This window comes from Marmota flaviventris, chromosome 11 (genome assembly GCF_047511675.1).
Source record: "Marmota flaviventris isolate mMarFla1 chromosome 11, mMarFla1.hap1, whole genome shotgun sequence".
NCBI classification, from domain to species: domain Eukaryota; kingdom Metazoa; phylum Chordata; class Mammalia; order Rodentia; family Sciuridae; genus Marmota; species Marmota flaviventris.
Window position 1 is genome coordinate 6,711,197 of NC_092508.1, and position 18,043 is coordinate 6,729,239.

The following is an 18,043-nucleotide window of genomic DNA, read 5'->3' on the forward strand; positions in this document are numbered from 1 at the left end:
GTGACCACACCTAGACAACCAAGTGGCTCAAACTCTACGCAATGGGCTGGAATACAGGTTTGTTTCTGAACATACTACCTACATGGGTAGTAAAGGGAAACATAAGTAGACTTACAAAGGAAAGGATTTCAGTTAACCACATCTGATAAACCTAAACGAAATCTGACTTAGGAAAAAAGCAGCACTCATATGCACGCAGGCTATAAGCAGTGCTCATCAACACCACTGACTTGAAAATCTAATGCCAGAAGTTGCATGTAATTTTTACAAAATCTACAGCCAAAGGTTGATAAAGATGATCATGAACAGGGCTTCTTTGGAGTCAGCAAGTCCTAGCAAGCTTTCCAGTCCCCTGCCCTGCATAAATCCCATAAATGTCTCATTTGCTGTTTGAAAACCAAAAGCGATGCCCTCCATTCCAAAAGAAAAACCTGCCCCAGAATCAAAGTAACAGCTCATTTCATAAACTGTTTGGTCTATGTTCTGTTTGGCAGGTGTGTGCTGGTATTAGGTAGGTTTTTCACGTCCTCTTTTTTTGTTCTTCAATGTTCACACATTTGAAATGTTCCAATAACAAACAAAAATACCTTACATAATAAAACAGCTTAGTTAACTGACTAAATTATCATTTGAAAATATAAGCTTGCCTGCCTACTAACCAAGGAAGCTATGGTCCCAAGCTGCTGACAAGGCTTGACACAGGGAGAGGCTAGAACTCCAAACCTACCCTGAAAGTCCCCATCTACTGTGGACCTGTGTGTGACCTGCAAGATCTTCTTTCCCTTGAAAGTAGTCAAAGGTCAGTGTTCACATTTTTACAAGAACGTAAAGACCAAACAATGTTCAACATGAGCTGTTATTCTACGATTTTGAGGCAGACTCTTCTTCAATTTCACATTTATCTCAAGAATACATGAAATGTGATAGAAGACAATAATACGTTACATCAATACAGGAGAAATGTAATTATAAAAAATAAACCAAATTTATTTTAATTACACAGACAGGAAGGGAAAAGTCTATTGCAAAATATAAAAAGCTGATTATCTGATGCTATGTGTTGATTACTAAGCTAGGATTAGCAGACATGATCTTGTTTAATTGTCAAAAACCAAAACAATAAAAAATACAACGGGTAAGGTGTGCTCACCCTCCACATGACAGAAGGAAAAGCTCAGGAGACACCAGAGGCAAGGCAACACAAATGAGGCTTACCTCAACAGACCTGGCTCTACACACTACATCCTTGTTAGGTTCAGCTCAGACTCACTCATATGATTTCTTTAAGGCCTGTGAGGCTATTCTCATAGGAAAGCCCGATGTGTGTATTAAAATCCAAGTGCAGGCTGCTGAGAACTCTAAGAACTAGTGTGTGGCTGGAGTACAACAGAGGACACAGAGGATTAAAACAAGGTGGGGCTCCCTCTGCTGGCTGCTCCTTCAATGGGTACTTACAGATCAAATTAGAACCCTTTTCCCCATTTTGTGTGTGAGAAAGTTGTGAAGAGTAGTTACTATGTTTTCTCAAAAAGTAAATCTATAAGGAATATATAAATTAAAAAGTAACAAATGGAAATGAGAGGCATGGGGCAGAGATTAGCAATTATCAGAGGAATTTCCAAAAGGAGCTTAGCTGAACAGTGAATTTTATGGAATCGTCTACGTGAAAGGTCATCCAAGTGAGTTTTCTCAAAACTGTTCAACTTGGGCTTGCCTTGCATGTGTGGGGCACTGGGTTTGATCCTCAGAACCACATAAATAAAATAAAGGTATTGTGTCCATCTGCAAGTAAAAAAGAATTAAACAAAAAACTGTTCAAATCTTATTTATCATTTGTCTGCTTTTCTTTCCCTTTGAGATTTACAAAGTTCTTAAACTTCACTCTAGGGGACCTATCCATCTCCCACTCACTTGTAGGTGAATATTTAACTCTTCCTTTCCCAAGTCTGCAGCAGAGGATGGAATACAATGGAATACTTAATCCAAAGAGCCAGACCTCACTTGCAGAGGGACCTTTTGATCTCTGACAGCTTCTCTCAAGTCCCAAAACTAAATTGCAAGGTCCTTAGAACCCACAGTTAGAAACCTGTCCAAACTAAATCAAATATTGCAACATCTTTACCATTAACTTTCAAGAAAGATAGGCAGAAGAAAACAGTTTCACCAGATCTCAATGTTCTCAAACTCAGCTTTGAGTCACTAATCCCAAAAGGCAATCCTCAAGTCAGGAGTCTGTCACTGGCATGTTGTTTCCCTCAAGGCAGGCATCCTCTTGAGGCAAGTGAGGATCTTCCCCAGGGCAGAGGAAGATCACACCTACCTCTTTGCCAGATACAGGCATTTCCCACTAAGCCCCTAATACTTCACCCTTCTCATGTGCCTGCTCCGTTCCCAGTGCTCAACACATTTCAACATCTCCACTACCAAGACCCTACTCCAGGTCACCATTATCTTTAACAATCTATGCTGCAGCCTGTTAACTAGTTGGTCTTTGGACCGGGCCAACATTGCAGGCTGCCATCTCTGCCAACAGACTTGCTCCATCACAGACAACATGGCTTTCTAACAGCCTATTTTACACTGACAAATAAATAATGAAAAGAAAATAATTTTAGTTTCATAGTTGTTTGGCTAATTTACAAAACATAGGCAACTTAGAATGACTGCTTTTCCTGAAACATCATTCTCATCTTTCCTGCTGGTCTTCCAAAGTCCAAATTCAGAAGTCATCTTTTTCAGGAAGTTGCCTCAAATGAGGACAGCCACACCAGTCCTTAATGTTGGACAAGAATAGGTGCATGTAACAAAGAAAATTAGAAAGCAAACAGGCCTGCACTGCAACCACAGCACCACCACTGAGAGCTGTGACACTGGGAAATGTCCTAAATTTTCTGGGCCTTGGTCTGCCTAGTAGAACTGAGATATTATCTTACAATGAAGAGTCATTCTGAGAGTTTTAAGATACAGGTAAGAAATATTTGTTCTTTGAACACCTGATCAGACTTATGGTCTGCTTCCAACAAAATAAACATAAATCAGAATTAAAGTTTCTAATTATTTTTGCTGTTTTCCATTATTATTTTCCAACTAACCTGAAAGGCCCTCCAGTAAAATCCTTATACCAAACATGCTTTGAAGTTAAAAGTACCATTTAATTTTCTTACTCCAACACAGCACATGTGTCACAGCTCCTTATACTAAATACTGGCTACCTATTTTGAATTAGTTAAAAAATTAATCTTGCTGGGCACAGTGGCACACGCCTATAATCCCAGTGACTTTGGAGGCTCCAGCAGGAGATCACAAGTTCAAGGCCAGCCTCAGCAACCTAGACAGACTATCTCTAAATAATATAAAATAAGAGCTGGGGTTATAGCTCAGTGGTTCAGCACTCCTGAGTGTAATCCCCAGTACCCCCACCATATATATATATATATATATATATATATATATATATATATATATATATATATATATAAAAATCTTTACCAAAAAACAACACAAAGACTCCCACTTGATCACTGTTATCGTCTAGACTCCTCACAGCTCAGCTAGGACTCTGGGCCTGTGCTCACCTAATAAACTGGGATCTGCTCGGACCATCTTCTGTTTTTTCTTCTTCTTGCCACTTTGCACAGCCTCAAAATTGGATTGTTGATTGTTGCTTTGATTGGTCTGAAATACTGAATGGAGTGTACTGTGGTTCATCCCCCACACAGAGTCCTGTGAAATGAGACAGCATAACTGAGATTACACAGTAGATGTAGAAGTGGCTGCCCTAACAGAAAGCTGGTATGCCTTTACCTTATCATGTGTGAGTTTTAAAACAAAAGGCATATCAAGGTTCTGGCACTACTGAGACTAAGACCAGGCCACTGAGCCAACAGTTCCCTCATTTGCATTCTGATACTCCACAAAGTGTTTCCTGCAAACACCAGGTTTTCCCCCTGCTGTGCTAGCATGGCTGTCACAAGTTCTCTAGCATACATGGTCTGTACCATCCATAGGAAATCAAATACACAACAGGAATGCACTGTGGCAACGTATACCCTTCACCTACCCAAAGCAGATTTTCCCAGATCAGAGGACAGGCCAAAAACCAAATGGCAGCACATTACCAAAAAAGGTTAAAAGTCTTGTACATCAATCCTATCAGCAATCCCTGGAGGGATCTGGCTCCATATACTTCTTATCAACTGGTTAGACTATGATAATCTATTAGCCCTTTGCACTTGTTGGGCTTCCACATTGTGGTCTAAACCCTGGTAGTCACTTTACAGACTCAGGTATCTTCTGCACTGCAACCTGATGCCTTCTCTCCAGAAGCTATAAAATACCTTTTCTAGGGTTGATCCAGGACTGACAACTTACACTTCTTCATTCACCCACTATCTACCTATGCAGCTTGAACTCTAAATGCCTTGCCTATCACTGTATCTTCCACACTTCCAGATGTGACCTATAACAAATATCTATCATCTTTAGTAAAACAACTATGGGGATTTAAAGATATTAATATTTTTAAGCCTCTCTGTGAGCCTTACAAACTTGTCTTTCAGAAAATGTACAATTGATCCTCAAAGATTTCATATTTATGAATCCACTCGCTTGCTAAAATTTGTTTGTAATTTTAAAATCAATACTTGAAGTATTATGGTTACTCAGGACAAGCACATGTGCAGAGCACATTTGGGTCCCTCAATGCAAGCATTCCCAGTTGAAGTGAGACAGGGAAACATCTGCTTTCCTCATTTCCTATAAGTAGGTATCTTTATTTAATACTATGTTATTCACAATTTTTGCACTTTTTGTTAGCAATTTCATTGTTTAAAATGTCCCAAGTATAATGCTTAAGTGGTATTTAGTGTTCCTGGCTATGCTACACCTTCTTGGGAAAACATGTGCTAGATAACCTTTGCTACAGGAATGACTTACAGTGTTATTGGCAGAGTTCAATGTTAACAAGTCAACATATATTAAATAAGGCATCTTTAAAGAGAAACACATATTAAACCAGAGTATATATTGATTAGCTGATGAAAATAATATGACCAGAGGCTCATAGGAACTTAACCCTGTATATTCTTCAAGAGCAATGATTCAGTATTCATGGGAACTTTATGCAACAAAACTACTGTGAGGAAGGATTCTTCGTGCCATTTACAACCCCATCAACAACATAGGTCATACCTGGCATGTCACAGTGTTGCCAATTCTGGGCACAGGGCTCATATAAAGTTAAAAAAAAAAAACACACACACACAAATTTATGGGTCTGTGACATGTTGAAATTTGCAGGTTAAGACACATATAAGAATCAAGAAAAAAAAAATGGGGCTGGGATGCCTAGTACAGAATAATGGCTGTATTTGCAAGCAGGGAAATTTGCAAAGGTTTCTAGACATGTAATTTGAAAACACGAAATCTACATACTTTAAAATTACTAGATGTACAAAAACGGAATCTTTGTCTTTATTTTCATTTCTCTGTTTACTCAACATTCAAAGGCTTCAATACTTGATACACTAGATGTTATACCTGTGGTGGTGGCTGCTGCTGCTGTTGCTGCTGCTGTTGCTGCTGCTGCTGCTGCTGCTGTTGCTGCTGCTGCTGCTGCTGTTGTTGCTGACGCTGCTGGTTGACTTTTTGTTTGGCACGGCGCTCAAGGAACTGCTTGGCAAACTCCTTGGCCTCAGAAGTATCTCCTAAGTAGGCCCTAATATAATCATGGACCTCATAGGGAGATTCTACTTCTTTCAGGAAAGAAACAAATGTGGGAACTGCAATATGGGAAGGGAGAAGAGAATAACAATGAAATAATTATATATCACATAGGAAAAAACAGTTTCAGATTTTAATATATCGCCACATCTAAAACAGATGTTAAAGACAGAAACTTTAAAGGTGTGCAGCTATTGGGTTAAATATTCTTTAACCTTTAAATTTGTTTTTTGAAATGAAAAACACACTATCATCACTATTACAAAAATTATATGAAATAGCACAGCCTCAAAGACATGTTGTATGTACTCATTTTCACTAAGTGCTATGGTTGCGACAGTTACTTGTCCAGTACTCAAGTATTTGGGGATTTTTTCAATCAATATTATTAAAAGCTAAGATGTGTGCCAGGCACTACAACAAATACTAAAGATAACCTATATTCTCCTGGAAATTAGATATGTTTAGAGAGAAAACAAATAGAAACTGCAAATAGTATGGTACTGGAGAAAAAGCACAAGTACCAGTGTTAAACAGGTATGAGTTTAAAACCTGACTCTGAAATCTGCTGGCTGTGTGACCTTGATGAGTTACTTAACCATTCTGAGCCTCTGTTTCCTAATTTATAAAATGGGGATAATACCACCTACCTTGTAGAGGTATCTTTAAAAATTACAACAAAAATTGAAAGACTGAGAAAACATTTTATCTGTAGATAGTGCCTAGCACATGGTAGGTGCTTAATGGATGGTAGCCATTATTATTTAAGACTGTTTTCTCTGTGGACTTCCAGACAATCAGATATTGCTATAATGTTGCAGAGGAACCCTTCAATTTCTTCACTGCTATCTTGGCTTCAGATCAGCTATCAGAGTGGACTAGTTAGTTTAACTTGTTCTATCATTATGGGAATCCCTCCTTCCACACACTCATCCATCTACTTTCAACATTTAGGGTGAGAGGAGGACTTAAACCCATCTAAGACAGAGTTCTCTAAACAGCTGACTATCAACAAATTTTTCTTCAATGGTGCTGAAAACTTTTCACTTCCGTACATAGTTGTACACCACACAAAATAAGTCTCCTTGCTCTATCACCATCCCCACCCCCTCCCCAAAGGTTGGAAGGGAATGATGTCACATCACCTCACTCCTGTTGCCCAGGCTGACCTTGGTCACCACGTGAGTTACCTTCTCTTGGATTGATACAGCTGGCAAATTTCCTCTTGAAATGATTATGACCTCTGTCTTGTACATCAATAAGAGAGCCCTGGATGGCAGCTATTTTTTGATAATCACCCATAACCTATCTGAGCTTAGTATTTCGGGACTCTTTGGATAAGCAATAAATGATAACTATCAAAGAGTTAATATTTTATGGTAGGTAAAAACTGACTTCCTCAGATTTCATCTCCTAAATTCTGGCCCACTGTTCCAATCTGCCAACCTGTTTGTGGGTCCTGCTCTGTCATTCCACATGCTGGGATTCCCTCCCCAATTCTTACCATCCAAGTTATTTGCCGTATTAAGGGCATGAAGCATCTGTTCACACCACTGGGTAAATCCATCTTGGGCTTTATTTACTCCCTGAAAGAGCTTCAGCAACTTTTCTTCTTCTTCTACTTTCTTATTCTGCCGGTTAGACACACCTACAGATTTACTAAAGCAAAACAATAGGGCGATATTATATTCCCAGAAACTGTTACTTTATGATTATACTACAATTATCATAAATAATGTCTTGGCAATATGGGATGGCTGTCCAGTAATCCAATTCTTGGCTTCAAAAACTATTTGGATTGGATACCCTCTTAAAATACAGCCTCAGCTAATGTATCCTAGTTTTTAAATACAAGGCTTCTATTTAGAAAAAATGATAAAATTCTTCCTGTGTGTCCTTAAGTAAGTTATTTAATTTTACTAAGCCTCAGTTTCCTCATCTGTAAAATGGTGCTATAGCACAGTGCCTGGCAAAGATGCTCAGTAAACTAACATATACTTATTGTCCTTTCAATAACACAGTCGGCCCTCAGTCAAAAGCAATCTGACAACACTACCATTATTAAGTAGTTACTATGTGCCAGGCACTTTACTAACTACTTTGCATGTATTCATTAGATCTTTACAACTATACACATAAAGTTGTTTTTATTATCTTCATTTTACTGATGAGGGAACTGAGGCCCAAAGAGGTTCCCTCTTGCCCAAGGTCACACAGCTAATAAGTGGTAGTGCTGGGATTTGAGTTCATGTAAACACTAAACAATACTGTCTACTGAGGAAAGAAAAATGAAAAGGAAATGTAACTCATTTCCCTTAAAAATAAACAGGTTTAAGGTCACTGCAGAGGTATCTGTAATACTCATTTACAGTCTCAATAACTTAAATATATAAATTTAGAAAAAATGCTAAGATGTCAAAACTGCTAAGAATACCTTGGATAAATGTTCAAAAATGAAAAAATATCATACTATTCCTAATATTTATGAAGTGGTTACCTCTGACAGACAATGGATTAAGTGCTTAGCAGTAGAATGAGCTTCAAAAAATAAATGTGCTTTTATGAAGAAGAAAGCAATCAGCATAATTATGGCTCATTATAATTACAACTCATATTATGAATATATATGATACAGTATATGAATTATAATTCATGTGCTTTGAAATAAAAACTTTTAAACTAACTACTTTTCCCTGTCTCCCAAATACCCCATATTTCCACTGCCTTCACCTCCCAAGGTGCATAGATGTCATCATTTTGAGCCCTACCTGAGACTGGCGTTGTTTTTATTTTTATTTGTTGAATTCCTAGGTCCCACCTCTTTCACTGCATCATCCCAGAATCCCATGTTGGAGTTTTTAGTGTCAGCATTACTCCAGATACTACTGACTAGGTCAGATGCCCACTGGTTAGGAGGACCAGTATTTATAGAGCCCCAAACAGAATTCCCAATGCTGGTGTGCAGGTTGGAATGCTATTAAAGAAAGAAAGAAAAAGAATTATGATTAATAATATTTAAAAGATAGTCCATGAGAGTCAGAAAAGATAAACTATCACCAGTCCCTGTAAGAACAGTTTAGGAAAATGAACCCACTGTGTTATTCCGGGCTCTGTTTGGTTGCTGGTGCTGCTGTTGCTGTTGTTGCTGCTGCTGCTGCTTCTGCATCTGCCTGGCCTCTTCCTGCTGGATCTCCAGAAGAGACTTCGTGGTGCCTGCGGGTTTGCTGACATTCCCCCAACCCGAGAGTTTCTGCTGCTGCTGCTGTTGCTGCTGCTGGAGAGCTTTCATCAATTCCCTCTGCTGGCGCCTTTGCTATTGCATAAGAACAGAAGCTGGCTCAGGATTCTTGTTCTCAGCTAAGTTACAAACACCCAGCACATGAAACAAAATGGTAATATACAGTGGCTAAAGAACACCAACTTGAAGGGGTTAATTCTTTTGCTGCAAATGAAGGCATAAACTGCTAGAGGTACTTAGAGGAGAAGAAAAGGATCAAAAGCAAATTATTTCTTAAAAATTAGGTAGGCATTTTGATTAAGCATAGAAATGAAATACATGTGTTTACTTCCCAAAGCCACACCAAAATGACAGCATGTATTTGTGCCCTTATGAATATATATAAATCTTTATATATATATATCTTTATACATACATGTATTTGCTTTTGCATAAGCTACTAAGGATAGAGACAGAACAGAACAAATTTTAAAAGCTAGAAAGTAGACAGCAATAATCAGTGCAACAGACCCAATAAACTGAAACCTAAGTAAAAAGAAGCTCAGAAATGGGCAGATTCATGTATCAAGCTCAGGAACAGGAGGTGCTCAGCATTTTAACCAGAAGACTGGCTGAAGTCCGTAAACATAAGCAGAAGGACCCCAAACTGCCTCCCCAGCCTTATACAATTGGGCAACTGTCTCTCTCACACCCCAGCAGAAAACTAAAAATTTTCAGTTTTCTGTTTGGAAAAGCCAAACCAGATTGGCAGATAATTCTATATAGAAGCTGACCCATACAAGAGAATATATCTACAAATACCAATAGTAGAGGCACTTACCAACTCCCCCCAGCAGAACAGCCCAGATAGAAACCATTATAGGGAAGCCTACCACAGTGTTGTATATACCAGAAATTCCAATCAATTTTTTAGTGTTTAATTTGTAAATACGAATAATAAGCCCAGGATTACTAGACATTTACATAAGCATCTAAGGCAAAAAAAAAAAAAAAAGAGACCAAAACAAACATACAAAATTTAATGGAAACAAACAAGGGAAAAGAGAAGCTGGCTTTTAAAAAACTACCAGTCATATGCTTGTAAGGCAAATGCCAAAGACCAAACATATAATATACAAAATTCGATGGAAGCAAATAAGACAAGCAAAATAGAAACTGGCTTTTAAAAAGATATCAGTAACATCCTAGAAAGATAAGATGGTACATTCCATAAAACAAAAAGAACCTATAAAAACAAATACTTAAAGAAAAAAAAATGGTACTAAAGAGAAATTTAAAATAGATATCATACATCAAAAGTTCAATAGAAGGAAAGACAAAATTGAGAAAATACAAAGAAAGAGACTGAACATAGGAGAAATTCAAAATCAGTCTGGGGGTGAGGATGAGGGGGGCAGATGGACAGTTGCATAGCACTGAGAGTGTCCAGATCGGAACAGGTGAGGGGGTCCCAAAGAGGATACCTCCATGGGAAAATAATGAAAAAGCCTCATCCTAATGTTTCTCCATGTGATAAATATGAACTGAGTGGCATTTTATGACTTTTGTAGGATGTAGGAAGAATTAAATTTCAAAGAAAATTAATGAAATGAAAATACAGATGAAGTAGTTATTAATTTCAGGGAGGCAAAAAAATGAACAGAGAGGAGGAAAAAAGGAAAGAGTAGGGGGAGATGGGCTGGGGGACAGAGGTAGGGGAAGAAAGTATTTGTTCTATGAGTCTTACTCATTCCAACTATTATTTTTTTCATTTAGCAGAAACCAAAGTTACCTGCACAAGTTTTAGCCTTTTAGAGAAAGATGATTCCAGAAAAAAGAGTTCAATCCTCTTTTCTTTTTAAATGAAGGTGGAAGATAATTTTCAAGGTAAAGAAATATTTTAACTCACTGGATAATATCAAGCATACTACACGGTTAACACATATAAACAACTTCTCTCTCTCTCCCCATGACCCTCTATTTCAGTGAATCACACAACCCAAATTAAAAAAATGATAACTTGTACTCTCCAACAAGCTGACTGCTCTGCCTTAAATCACACCCACATAGAGCATGTTCTTCAGTACTTTGCTACTTCATGTCACCCTCCCAGACCACACTACCTATCACACCACCCCCAATGCTACCCATGACTCCCTCACTCACCCATTCTCTTTCCAGAGTTATTTTTGTCTCTGGCACCTTTGACCCTCCAGCAGACAATTTTGTCTCTTTTGGACTCAGTCACATGCTAGACTACGAGACAGTGAATACCCAAGAAGTACGTGTTGAATTAATCACTGAATGAGGCACCTGACAGCGAGGCCTCCTGAATTGCTCACGTTGCCCTCTCTGTCAAGAACTGTTACTCTCCCTATTTTCTACTCTTTGGTATCCTTCATATCCTAATGAACTTCAGGATACAGAATTAAAAGCAGAAATACATTATTTTCAACGTAAGTTTTTCTATGCTAGTTGGAGAGCTCAACCTTTAGAGAAAATTTTTTTGCATTCTAAACATCAAATTTACAAAAGGATATTTACAAAAACTCACCCATGATTCTGAACAACCCATACTTTTATTTGAGCTATAGAAAAATACTTACGAAAACTATACTATCTGATCATAGTGTTTTTAGATCCTTAATATCTGCCAAGGTGACATTATAGGCTGAAGTGTTAATAATGAATATACAATTTAGACATATAGCAATTCTGACAGTAACCATTGTCTTCAGAAACTACTAACCCATAATACACTCTAGATCCTATGGAATATCACTTAGACAGACTACTCTTACATTAAAAAAAAATCTACTTCTTCTCGGGCTGGGGTTGTGGCTCGGCGGTAGAGGGTTCGCCTAGCATGTGCGAGGCGCTGGGTTCGATCCTCAGCACCACGTAACAATAAATAAAATAAAGCATTGTGTCCAACTACAACTAAAAAAAAATCTTTAAAAAAATTTTACCTCTTCTCGAAGCTGCCGTTCTCGTTCTTCTTCAAGTTTTTGGATTTCAGCCAATGACAGTGTGGCCTGGGACTGACAAGCTGTTGTATTAGACTGCTGGCCCCACGTTGAAGAAGAGGGGAGCTAACAAATAAAGGAAGGCAGGAGAGTTTGTGAAGAAATGTGGACAGGAAAAATAAGAAGCAGCAATGCATTACGTACAGCTGGAATATCCAGGATTACCTCAACTCCACTCACAACATTAATTTCAAAATTCCTTATTCATTTCTTTCTCATACTATTCTTTCAGTTCGCTTCTTTTGCTTCAGTTTTGTCATTTCCCCAAACTAAGTTTATTTTAACTAAAAACACACATATACACTTATAGTTGTTCTGTCATTTTGGGTGGCAATTTTTTTTTTTTTTACATCTGGCACTGACATATACAGCAATATGTAGTCACAAAGAGAAAGGAGTTATCAAAGAATAACTAAATTGGCTTAAGAATTTTTAATCCAAGAAGGTAATGAAGAACATGGTGTGCTACCATCCAGTGAACAGGTTAGGAACAAGATTTCTGAAGGGGATCTGAGGAGACAGCTAATGAAAGATGCAGGTATAGGTCTCCCTTTTTTTCGAGCCCCATCTCCAACCCTATTCTGAATTTTATTTAGAGTCAGGGTCTGAGTTGCTTAGTGCTTTACTTTTGCTGAGGTTGGCTTTGAATTCTCGATCCTTCTGCCTCAGCCTCCTGAGCTGCTAGGATTATAGGCATGCACCACTGCACCCGGCTAGTTCTCATTCTTTTATGAATGAAAAAGTCACTGCTACCCAGGCTGTAGCTCTGGTCATGAATACTGAACTGTTTTTGATCAATAATTCTACTTTTCTCTCTTCTTTAAAGTTACTAACTAGAAAGTAATTTAAGCACATGAGTCCTGAAATCCTGAGTTCTCAAATCCTGGTTATTCTAAGAGAATCCCTTGTTCCTCTTGGCCAGAAAATGATACACCTTAATTTGGGGCATCTTATGGGTCTTAAACATAACAACAAATAATTCTAATTAGACTTTAAAGGTATAATAGTTTAAATCATCTTCCATATTGCCAAATAACAAATGAATGCCTTCAACATTACTAAACATAATCAACCCTTAATATTTTTTACCCAACAGGACAGGCAGTAGGGCATTTCTCTCAATATGTACCTGTGTTGGGCAAGAAAGGGGAAGCTACCAGAGAGAAGCTATCAGAGAAAAGACAGGTGGGAACAATGTAGGCAAAATTGAGCAGAAATGTTTTCTCCATAGGAAATGACATACTTGGAAAGCACTACCCAAAATCATGTAAGGTGTCAGATCTGAAACCTGGCACTGCCACCTGAGGGGACCTATAAAAACAGAGATGCACTAGCTCTACCATGCCCAGATATCAAGCAAGAATATGCAAATGAAACCTGAAAATCTGTATATCTTTAAGATCTGATGCAGCCAATCTCCCAGTAACCACAGATATAGTCTTAAGATCCCAGTGTATATTCATTCTCTCTCTCCCAACTCCCATCTATATGCACACATACATATGCATACACTACATATACTCTCTATTTCACAGATCTGCTCTCCAGAGTAAAGAAGAACAAAAACTTTGTGCACTGCTGGTGGAAATGTAAAAAGGTGCAACCTCTCTGGAAAATAGCCAGCAGTTCCCTCAAGTATTAAACACACAATACTGATTCAACAATTGCATTCCTAGGTTTTATACCCAAGAGAAATGAAACAAACAGCCACACAAAAGCTTGTATATGAATATTTATAGCAGCATTATCCATGATAACCAAAAGATAGAAAGAGCTCAAATGTCCAAATAAATGAATAGATAGATGCACAGAATGTGGCATTACCCATATGAGAAAATATGTGTCAGCCATAAAAAGGAATGAAGGTTTCTACATGCCACAATATGGGTGAACCTTTAAAATACTATGTGGAATGGAAGAAGCCAGACACAAAAATATCCAGAATAGGCAAATCTCTAGTGGCAGAAAGTAAATTAGAGGTAACTTAGGGTTGAGGCAGTCAGGACATCAAAAGACACAGGGTTTCTGTTGGGAGGAAGGGAAGTGATGAAAACATTTTGAATTCAATTGTTTAACAGTTGCACATATCTGTGAATAGATTAAAAACCACCGAATCATATACCCTAACTTAAATTGATGATATGTGAATAATCTCAATAAAGCTGATTCTTGAGTTCTTTATCTTCTTTCAGTGGAAGAGTAAGAGGCAAAAACCAGACACACAAGATCTGGAAATTACCCATGATTTTGTCCCTGACACCCCAAATTCTGATCAGTCACCATGTCATGTGATGCAGACTCCTAAGGTCTTCCGTCATCCTGTTCATGGCTCCTGGAGCCAAAGACATCTGCTACCATCTCTCATGGGAACCCACAGCAAGGGACTCAGCCTCTCAGCATTTGTCCTCTTTGGTAAATACAGGCATCAGTATCTAAACTTTGTTAAGAAAACTTTGTGAATATTAAATTATATAACATATGGAAAGTTGCCACTACTGTGCCTGACACAAAACAAGCACTTAATAATCAGGCCCCTCCTTTCCAAACTCACACCCACCACTGGGCCTTGATCTACCTTTCCTCCCTTATGTCTAACTCCCATTAAGCTTTCCTACAAATGGTGTTGTTTCCAGTGTTCTCCACACCTTTAAATACTAAATCTTTAACAGGGTGGGAAGAGCCCAAGGCATGAGGAACCTTGCCCATATTTAACTCACACTTCATACATACACTAGTGATAGTAATCTGCTTTTTAAATTTCCCCAAATGTTCCATAGTGTTTCTAAACTCCATGCCTCTGCTCACCCTCTGACCTCTCTCATAACCTACCCGCCACATACTGCCTGTGTAACTTGGAAAAATTTTCCATCCCTGAAAACTGTTGGGAAGCAATCATTTGCCGGAAGCCTTTCCAAACATCCCAGATGGGCAGTGCTGAGAGCCATAGCCAGTAGGAATGACACATGGCATTTTTGGTTGAAAGGTGACTCCAGCAAGCCATTGAGATGATAATGATTATGTTAAGATGTGAATTCAATTGGATATTAGACCCCTGCTGTCCGCCTGGGCCTGCTACTTTGGAGCTCTAGCGGGGATTCCCAGAGAGTTCCCATCAGTTGGGGAAGTGCGGTAGGAGGGATTTCCAGAGGAGGGATTTATGGTTGGTGTGGTGTGTCCCGGGAGAAGGCCGCGTGCGTGGAGTTCGCGGGAGTTTTGGAAATAAAGTTTGTTCCTGCTAGAGTGGCTCGTGATTTTGTGCCCAGCCAGACTGCGACAGGGCAGTGCTTCTCACATTTTAGCAAGCATCAGAATCATTTTGAGAGTTTGTACAAACACAAGCTCATTGGACTCCACCCCTACCCTAGAGGAGTGCACTCAGTAGGTCTGAGGTATAATGATCAGAGAGACTGCATGTCCAATGAGTTAGCAGGTGACCATACAATGAGAACTACCGTCATAATGCCACCTCTCCCACTATACTCATCACACAATATTCTAAATTCCTCTTTATGAAAGCTTTTATCCTGTGAGCTCTTTGAAGACAGGGAAACTAACTTTATTGCTAACTGCAGACCCAGCAGGAAGTTATTTAGAACCTCCAAAAATCTGTTCCTCCTTTCCCAGTTATTCCAGTTTCATTAATAGTTCCACTACTTGCCCAGTAGCTGAAGGCTTGCTCTCCAGTAGCCACCCAGCTTTTGCCTTTGTCCTTCAGAATCAGAGGGACAGACCTGCTGTTTGCGTGCCTCAGGCCAGTCCTCTATCGCTGGCCCCTACTATTCACAGCCTCACCACCACCACCACCCCTCTTTACTGGGCTCCCAGGCTTCACTTTCTTCTTAATTCAAATGATGCTCTGAGTTCTCCTAAAATAATCCTTTGTACACATGAGCTCTTAATCTGACTTTCAATAAATCCCCATAGCCAACTGTATTCAAGCCCTATGCTCTGGTTCCCATTTACATATCCAGATGCTGAGATGCTGACTACTCTTTAAGTCCATGAGAATTCTGAGGGTGACAGCCTTCCCCCTTTTATCTTTGGCTCAGTTTTGCTAAATGGTAATGGAATGGGCATTTCAACAACCATAGAGCCCCATTAAATTTATGGATCAAACAGATCGTCCACACCTGCATAGCTGCTTACATCCTAGCCCCTTCTGTTCATTCCTCTCATTTATATTCTTATCAATCAAAGTAAACACACTGTATTTTATTTTATTGAGGATGAAAACATTCGATAGTAACAATCAATGGTAAAGAAAACCAGTACCTATGTAACTAAAACCAGTTAGCAAGTGGCCCCTCTCATTACTGTCTTGGGCTTTACCTTCATCTGTGCCAGCTGCTGCTGCTGCTGCTGCTGCTGTAGCCTGCGCAGGGCCTCTTGCTGCTGTTGCCTCTGGCGCATAAGCTCCTTTTGCCGCTGCAGCTCAAGCTCTTTTCTCTTCCGCTCTTCCTCTTCATGCCGGAGTCTGGCTGCCTCCTCTTCCATTCGCAGCCGGTTCTCCTCTAATCGACGCTGGGCTTCTTCTTCTTCCCGGGCCCATTTGGCAGCCTCCTCTTCCTTTCCAGAAGGAAAAATTAAAGAAAAGGGGGGAAAAAAAAGTATTAATTGTAGGGGAAAAGGTCTGAATCACTTCTGAAAGCTTCTATCGAATAGCTTATAAAAATGACAGCAGAAACCCTGTTTAACATGACCCAAGGCAAAACATTTGTTTTGCTTTGCAGTACTAGGGACTGAACCAGGCATGCTCTACCACTGAGCTACACACCTAGCCCTTCTTATTTTTTGAGACAGGGTCTCACTAAGTTGCCCAGGATGGCCTTGAACCTATAATATTCGTGCCTCAGCCTCTGAAATTATAGGCACATGCCACCATCCTTGGCTCAGAAATGAGTTTTCTTTTAAAACAATTTACAGTACCCACAAAGGCCTGGCACACTCAAAAGGAGGCAACTTTAATGAATTATACAACTGTCACTTTGAAAGTATATTGATGAAAGCCCTGATCTCAAAGTGGCTCGTCACTAGCTGCAGAAAAGTCTCCTAAAAAGAGTGCTCTGTTTGAGGTTCAGGAGCTTTCCAGGGTGTTCAGTGCAAGAAGTACCAAGATCCAGGAAGGATCTTGATTACCATAAAACTTCAGCCAATTCTAGAACAAGAACAACTTTTTTTTTTCTCTTTTTTCTTTTTATAGTTGGAGAGAGACAACCTGCATTTTATTTATTTATTGTTTGTTTGTTTATTTATTTATTTAAATGCAGTGCTAAGGATAGAACTCACTGTCTTACCTGTACTATGCAAGTTCTTTGCCACTGAGATACAGCCCCAGCCCTACAGGAACTTCTTAAGACCACTTAATTCCACCACTGGATCTCATCTCACCCACAGCCACAAAATTCTTTAAAAACATCTGTCCTTGATCCATTCTTCACCTTTTACTAACTTTTCTCTTAACTAGGCTCATTTTCCTTCTGGTTCCTTCCCTCAAAAACCACTATTCCCTCCAGAACTGTTTAAAAAAAAAAAGACTCCTTGCCTTTGCAATCTGTTTGCTGTGCCTACAATGTTCTGTCTCAGGGTAATATGTTCTACAAAATTTAGGTCAGATGTCAGCCACTCTAAGGGGACTCTGGGAGATGAATTTCACCTCTATCTTTTCATTATGCAAAACTACCCCTCATCTGACTCTCCTATTTGCTTCTAGTACAATTGAGGCAGCTTGTTTCTACATAGCCAGTGACCATTTCTTTCAGTCTTCTTCCTTACAAAGTCTCCTAGAATCACTGATGCAGATCTAATTTAGACCAAAGTGTCATCTACTAGGAAATTACTAAGAAAGACATTCTTTCCAGACAAAAGGAACAAAGGACGAGACAAGAATCACTCCCTTTTGGACACAGGTTATACAAGGGCAAGATACTCCAAATTCCTAAACATGAGATAAAAAATATGAATTCAGAAGTTAAGACTGCCACACTTGTAATCCCAGGAACTTAGGAGGCCAAGGCAGGAGGATTACAAGTTCATGGCCAGCATGAGCAACTATAAGAGAGACCCCATCTCAAAATAAAAA

The 18,043-nt window shown here is 39.1% G+C and overlaps 1 protein-coding gene across 6 annotated transcripts in view; it reads right to left on the reverse strand.

Annotated features, from left to right (window-relative positions):
• Gigyf2 (GRB10 interacting GYF protein 2) overlaps positions 1–18,043 on the reverse strand; it is a 132,567-nt gene that overhangs the window by 1,864 nt on the left and 112,660 nt on the right. For all 6 annotated transcript variants that reach the window (XM_071619538.1, XM_027941702.2, XM_027941704.2 and 3 more), the window contains 7 exons: positions 16,294–16,530; positions 11,908–12,030; positions 8,816–9,034; positions 8,490–8,695; positions 7,226–7,380; positions 5,539–5,780; positions 3,576–3,723 (listed from right to left, as the gene is read on the reverse strand). In XM_071619538.1, the coding sequence (XP_071475639.1) occupies positions 3,576–3,723; positions 5,539–5,780; positions 7,226–7,380; positions 8,490–8,695; positions 8,816–9,034; positions 11,908–12,030; positions 16,294–16,530 (1,330 nt within the window). The remainder of the gene's footprint in view (positions 1–3,575; positions 3,724–5,538; positions 5,781–7,225; positions 7,381–8,489; positions 8,696–8,815; positions 9,035–11,907; positions 12,031–16,293; positions 16,531–18,043) is intronic.